Source organism: Sinocyclocheilus grahami, unplaced genomic scaffold (assembly GCF_001515645.1).
Source record: "Sinocyclocheilus grahami isolate Dianchi unplaced genomic scaffold, SAMN03320097.WGS_v1.1 scaffold126.1, whole genome shotgun sequence".
Classification (NCBI taxonomy): domain Eukaryota; kingdom Metazoa; phylum Chordata; class Actinopteri; order Cypriniformes; family Cyprinidae; genus Sinocyclocheilus; species Sinocyclocheilus grahami.
In genome coordinates, this window is record NW_015505305.1 from 4394720 (window position 1) to 4402336 (window position 7617).

The 7617-nt window shown below is 34.1% G+C and overlaps 1 protein-coding gene across 1 annotated transcript in view; it reads right to left on the minus strand.

The window, feature by feature from the left end:
- LOC107590274 (phospholipid phosphatase-related protein type 4-like) overlaps window positions 1–7617 on the minus strand; it is a 20389-nt gene extending 12772 nt beyond the window's left edge. The window contains exons 1-2 of the mRNA XM_016278974.1: window positions 7377–7617; window positions 4531–4716 (exon numbers count right to left, since the gene is read on the minus strand). Coding sequence (XP_016134460.1) covers window positions 4531–4716; window positions 7377–7454 — 264 coding nt within the window. The 5' untranslated portion in view covers window positions 7455–7617. The remainder of the gene's footprint in view (window positions 1–4530; window positions 4717–7376) is intronic.

Below are 7617 nucleotides of genomic sequence, written 5' to 3' on the forward strand. Positions count from 1 at the left end.
TATTTCAGTTTTTCTTTTTTAATACATCTGCAAAAATGTCAACAATTCTGTGTTTTTCTGTCAATATGGGGTGCTGTGTGTACATTAATGAGGAAAAAAATTAACTTAAATGATTTTAGCAAATGGCTGCAATATAACAAAGAGTGAAAAATTTAAGGGGGTCTGAATACTTTCCGTACCCACTGTATATATATATACATTATATATTACTATATTAAGTATTTAATATACATAAATAATTGAATTACTATATATACTGTATATATAGTTATTTTATTATTTGTGTGTGTGTGTGTATTAAATTATACAGTGGGGAAAAAAGTAATACTTATTTTACCGAGGAATTTACCAATTAATTCTTTAAAAATCCTACAATGTGATTTTCTGGATTTTTTTTTCTCATTTTGTCTCTCATAGTTGAGGTATACCTATGATGAAAATTACAGGCCTCTCTCATCTTTTTAAGTGGGAGAACTTGCACAATTGGTGGCTGACTAAATACTTTTTTGCCCCACTGTATATATATATAAAAAATTACCAAATTCAATAATTAAATAAAAGAACACATTATACTGTTGTAGCGAATTTAGCTCACAACAGGAAATATGAATAATTAACCATAACTAGTTATAATTTAGTATGGTTGAACTGGATCATCGAAGGTCAGAAGCAAAGACATTGGTTAATAGAATGGGATTAAATACATAAAGGATATTTGTGTTGTTTAACATTTAATTATTGCAGGTTTGCGTCATATTCTGAGTTGCATTATTTTTATTCATTTTGAGGAATACTGAATCTGTATTTTATTTTTTTTTGTGAGTGAGATGAATTAATGCATATTCATATTTATTTTAGAACTACAGTAACATCTGATTTCTCTCAGCATGGGGACAGGAGAGCTGTCAATAAATTTGAAAAAATAAGTAACTTGCGTTACTTATTTGAAAAAGTAACTCAGATATTCTCTTGTAAATGAAAAAGTAATGCGTTACTTTACTAGTTACTTGAAAAAAGTACTCTGATTACGTAACTCGCGTTACTTGTAATGCGTTACTACCCCAACACTGCTTATGACCTTATGAATTTAAGACTTTTTACTCCAATGTAAGACCTTTTAAAGCCTTAAATTGTGAAAGGGCAAATTCTAAGTTTTTAAGACATGCATAAACACTTCCGAAAAAATTCTAAAGTAAGTTGATACTAATGAAACATAAATCTCCTACGTGATTTAAGAGCAATAAGACCAATACGGTTTCCCTCTGGGTATATTTAGATAAAGATTTTATTTATTGCTTTGATTGCATTTGATTCATATTAATATGATGCATCCAATCTAATATAAATGTTTGTTTTTTTGCCTTAAGATAAAATTTGAGTGCTCAACTTATGAAAACTAAAACATAATAAAATTACATGCAATGACAAGCTTGATAAATGTTTATGACCTTAATATAAAAATGCCTGCGGTATGTTTAGAAAATTTGCCAAGTGTAAAGATGATCTCAGTCTGTTTATTTCTTCTTCAGAGTGGAGTAATATCATCTACAAATACTGTAAGTTCAGAGGATCAGAGAGACGAGAACCACAACCAACTCATTACTGCGAAGAACCCATTAGCGTTTGCGAAACCATTTAACCATCCTGTCATTTCTGAGACAACAGCGTAATCTGCCCTAAGAACTCAACATGAATTTGAGTGTGAAATAATATGACTTTCCGTACGAGTGAACAACCAAACTATCATAAATCCATAGTAAAGCCTGCTGCGAAACTGCACTCATCCGCTCCAGGACTGGCAGTTAACCTTGCTAGGTAGAAGAAGAGACAAGCAAATTCATTGTGTCATTAGAGCATCCTCAGAGGGCTGGCAGCCATTCTGGTAGCGTTGTGATGCACCCAAGGTGTCATAAAGTTGAGAAGAGAAAGATGCTATCTGACAGCTCACTGCTCATGGAGTAGTGTGAGGGAAAACTGTGTATTTGAGCTATTCATGCACAAACTTTCTTTTCTGTAGTGTTTCAGATGAGGCCATTTGTTGTGTGTCAGCTGGGGTAATAGACTACAGGCTAACTCTATAAATTTACTCAAGTAGGACATGCTCCTACATTCACATAGTTGGCCCTGGATCAACATCCCTGTTTAGCAGCAAGTAAAATGCATATTTATGAGCATAACAGTATATTCCACTTTTAGCTTTGATGTCTGTCAGTGAAATGATCAGAAAGTCTAAACACATTTTCTGCAAATTTCTTTTGTTTTCTGTACTCCAATTCTCAGAGACTGTTTTATTATAAAATATTTAGATTAATGTTTACACACACTATTGTTCAAAAATTTGGGCTCAATAAGATTATTTTAAAAAGGTTTTTCAAAAAAGTCTCTTATGCTTACCAAGGCTGCATTTATTTGATCAAAAATACAGTAAAAACAGTAATATTGTGAAGTATTATTATAAATTAAAATAACTTTTCAAAAAATTCAAACTATTTTTTTTCAGTGATGGCAAAGCTGAATTTTCAACATTACTCCAGCCTTCAGTGATCCTTCAGATATTAGTCTAATATGCTGATTTGTTGCTCAATAAATATTTATTTATTTTTATTAATGTTAAAAATAATGTTGAAAAAAAAAACTGCTGCCTAATATTATTGCGGAAACCATGATAATTTTTTTTCAGGATTCTTTGATGAATTCAAAAGACAGGCAATTATTTGAAATAGAAATCTTTTGTAAAAATATAAATGTCTTTACTGTCACTTTTGATAAATTCTATGCATCTTTACTGAATAAATGTATGAAACGACTCCAACATTTTGAATGGTAATATATATTTAGTATATATAAAAAAGTATACGGTAGTATATTATTTAGGTATTATAATTATGTATGTAATTATGTATTATGGCTGTCAATTGATTACATTTTTTATCTAATTAATCACATACCTTTTCTGTGATTAATCACGATTAATCGCACACTTCATGAAATTAAGCATAGACCATTTATCTTGTTTCAAATGTTTATTTTGTCATCATTCGCTATATCTAGCAAAGTAAACCAAAGTATTGAAAGGTGATTCTCAAAAATCTATATTTTCTGCTAGCTTTTTTCAAGATAAATTTAGATGTCTTTCCAAAAAAGGACACTTAGAAACTCCAAAAGGACACCAAAGAACCAAATGATATAAGGAGCCCATATAAGCACATATGAAAGAAAAAGAAAATCAGAATTTTATAGTATGTGTACAGTGCAACAGCAAAGAGCTTTTTACATTTTAGAGAAGCCAAGTTGTGATACCAAACAGGACCACATGGGGATGCTAAAAAACCCCTAAACCAATCGCCTGCTGACTGCATCTACTACAGTACACGGATCCATTCAGAATAACTAAACAAAGCAACATAAACATGACAAATCAAACCATTATCGTGAATGTGTGTGGAAACAACATCAATGTACGTAAATGTCTGTGCCTGTGCATAAATACAATGTGTGCGATCAGTGCGTCAAGAGCACTCATACACGCATTATTATAATGGACTCACGCATGCTTACTGTATGACTCCTGTACACCACCGCAATCGTCTTTACCTTGATTGCAGTCTTCCATCAAAACTTTACTAGCGAGACTGGTTATCCAGTCGAGAAAACGTAGTTTGCGTCTCATCTGGCCATACAGCGGTGGGATGTGTTGCCATTCCATTCAGTCTGTACTCTTCAGAGACAATCACTGAATATGACAGAGCTCGTGTTTTAAAGCGAAACACACTGGAATTAATAATTCACTTAAAACGCAACGCGAGTCTCTGTTCTCTCTGCAATCTCTGATGTAATCAGCCTGTTTCCTTTATATTAGCGCTGTTTTGAACGGATTGTTTGAATGCATTCGCTTACTGGATCACTGGACTGATCTAATCGCAAGTAGAGTAGCAAAATTGGGTTAAAGTGTTAGAATAGAAATTGTGCTTCAGTAATTTTACGTTAAATTATTTTAATGCGTTAAGGATTGTAAAATTAATCGCATGCGCTAGCGCGTTAAAGATGACAGCCCTAATATATATAATATATAATAAACAATAATAAAATTATGTATAATACCTAATATATTTAATGCAAATAAAATCCACAGAAAAGTGGAAACAATAACTAAAATCTGGGCCATTGAATACAACTTGCTTGGGCACTTTACATTATTCTGGCAATCTCTGTCTATGTGAATGTTTCTTGGCTAGAATTAGATGCATAGTGGACCAGACTTTATGCCGACAGCCAAAATTCTGGCACCACAAGACTTGTATTATTGCAATAATTGTTTGATAGGATTGTTGCTTCAGGTACTCATCCAGCTTGGGTGAATCATAAGTGCCTGAATACACACAAGTCATGACACATTTTCACCTTCAGTATATGCAGGTAACATTAGCAAGAAGCCAACAGTTTGTGTCCTTTCCAATATACAGTATCCAAAAGCAGAAGTATATCTTGCACTTTGTATATGTGTGTGTAGCGGTAGAGGGTTAGACTGACCGTAATAGCTGGCGCTGCGAAAGCAAGGCTGAGGAGCATGAGGAAGGGAATAACCTCATGCGAGGGTTCGATATAAGGCAGACTCAGACTGCGGTCGTGACAGCTGAAACCCCAGCGGACCGGTTTGAAAATGTCTGTCCACTCCAGAAAATACACGCTGACCATAGATGAGACCAGGAGTGGAAGCTGTTAGAGAGGCGAAAACATAACATATCTCTTCAACAAACATTTTCAAAGAATTACACTGTCCACATAACAGGTCCCTATGATAATATACATACAGTCAGCCAGTCATGATCACAAAATACACAGAGACACGGCAGTACCTACAAGATAAATAAAATCCTTGGTATAAGAAAGCCATATAATGAGTTCAGGTCATGTTTATGAGGTGATATCTGAAGGCTTGTGAGCTAGAAATACAAACCAATGGTGATAGATTCACAGAATTGCAGAAAAGCTATAGATGGACTCAGACAAATCTCTCATTATATTATGAAATTCATATACAGTGGTGGAAAAAAAGTGATGTGATTTGAGCTGGGGGTGAATTGGTGTGCCTTAACACCTTTTTTTTTTTTTTTTTTTTTTTTTGGTAGTGTTCCAGTATTCCCTTAAGATCAACCATGCAGATTATTTTTATGTTTAACATTACATTGAAATGTTTTATATGTGCATTAAAAAAGAAACCATTTTATAAAGCAATTGTTAAGCTACACATTGCACACTTGAGTGTGAATGTCTGTCATTTAAAGTGCTATTTATACTCCTAAAAGACATGTACTAGTTTCCTCTTAAATTGACTCTTATAAAATGTACTAGTAATTATTGAGTGAAAATTGTTACTTAGCTTTTTTTCAAGTAAATGCTACTCTATTTTTTCAGTGATGTGTATATGTTTACAAGATCATCTAGTATTCTTTATGACAGATTGTTTTGTCGTGTTTATCACTGTAAGCCAGTAATTAAGAGCTCTCAGCTGAAGTTTTTTTTTTTTACAGTAGAGTGATCGGGTCAGTTTGCGGGCATTTGATATGCAGATGGATACAGCAAGCAGCTGCTGTTTTGTGCTGATTCTGCAGAGTTGCGCTGTGGCCGACTGATACCACTGACCCATATTTTCTCCCAAAGCACTGGCACTTGGGACAAACAGTAGAGGTTTAAAGAGTAGCCGAGCATCGGCATGACCATCAAAAAGAATAACAAGACATGATGAACCCCAACCAAAGCTTATTTAATTTGAATGCAGATAAGAAGTTTTACATGCATTTCAGATGATTGTTGTATATAATTCTGTTTGAAATATTTTTTCTGAACATTTTCCTGTGCCTTTATATAAAGAAGTAAAGTGGTGGTACCATGGTATATTGATGGTATCAGGGTATACACTAAAAAAACCATTTTCACTCAGAAATTGTTAATAATGTCATTATGAAGAATTAGTACTAAATGAATTGTGGAGTTTTGAAGTAGAAAGATTGAAATAGTATTTTCTTGTGAAACCTATTCCAGTCATTTTTGTTTTATTTACAACTTCAAAAATCATTTTTACAGTGTATATGTAGAGTATTGAAGGTCATTTGATTGTCCAGTTTAATTGAATACAAGAAATATATTAACTTTTAATAAGTTCTGCTAATTTCTTCTAACTGAATATCCATTTTCAGTCAGAAATACATCATGTTACTTAAGTTAAATGGGTTGTGAATGCAATTTCATGTTGACTTCAAGATTATCCCATTGAGAAGAAGAGGTGACACTGAGGTCTTAATAATCGATGGCTATAAATGGGGAGGATAGCGTTTCTTAGTGGCTATTTTCAGATCTATGTGGGACAGGCACCATCCCAGCAGGTGCAGATGGTGTCCGGATGGAAAAGAACCCGTTACGATAAGAGCATTGCCCCTCGTGAGGAGATGTGGAGGTTTCTGTGACCTGATGAAACTTCAGTGATATCTTCAGAAGCACAAAATCCAGCCGTTTCTGCTGAGCACATGCCTCGTATCTCTTTAAAACCCTTAAATATGGTAATCCTGATCTTTTTTTTGTTTTTTATTTGACAAACAATTTTACAAAGCTCACAGAAAAACAGCAAATGTAGGAATGAATAAATGAATGAAAATGTCAAATTCAGCACAGCCCTTCATAATGTATAAGTGCATGCTTAGATCTTCCTTCTAAGTACTAGATCCCGTGTGTCGGTGTATGCATGTGCGTATGAAAGCTGCACTGCCTCAATTCTTTATGTCACACTGACCTACATATATTCCACTAAACCCCATCATGATGCATGGAGAGCAGAGCAGCACCTCCTGGGGCGAACATCTATGCATATATATAATTGTATATATTATTTCAAAAATAAAAATGTTTATCATTTATTTTACATTCTACTTTGTTACTTTGCCAACACCAGATACTTTTGTGACAACATTTTTTAAAAGCTTATATAACTATATTCCTCCTAGACAGCAATGAGATTCAATAAAAAAATGTAGTCTTTTTCTTATGATTAGCCTACAATATGAACTCAAACAATCTCTCAGCAGTCCTCATTTCTCCTAAGGAATTGAACAGAGCATCTGAGATCACGCTGATGCTTTGAAACCTCAATAAAGGAGAACTCCATCAAGTCTCATGAGCTATGAAAGAGCATCCTATGAGCAATACAATTTCCTCAGGTTCAGTTTATCACCATACATAAATAGTCAAATATTGAAATGTTCCATTCATTAATTCAGCTATGACTGTAACATTTAAATACTTCACCTGAGAAAAAAAAAATGGAATTGTCATCTCACTCTGATCTCGTAAGTTGTCACCTGTCAAATCAAACGGTTTCTTACCTCCACGAAATAAAAGCATGGCAGCAGTGTCACGCTCTCTTTCATCATCTTCTCTTTCAGTCTGTCCCTCGCAGACATCGTGTTTCTCTCCTTTAAATAAATGCCAATAACCTGTTGTGTCCTAAGCGTCCACCTTCATCCAGCAAACAAGCCGTCTAGATTACCTGCTGTTTGCTTTTTGCATCTCAGCATGATGCACACAGAGCGAACGGCACACACGATCTACACCCTTCAGCATTTA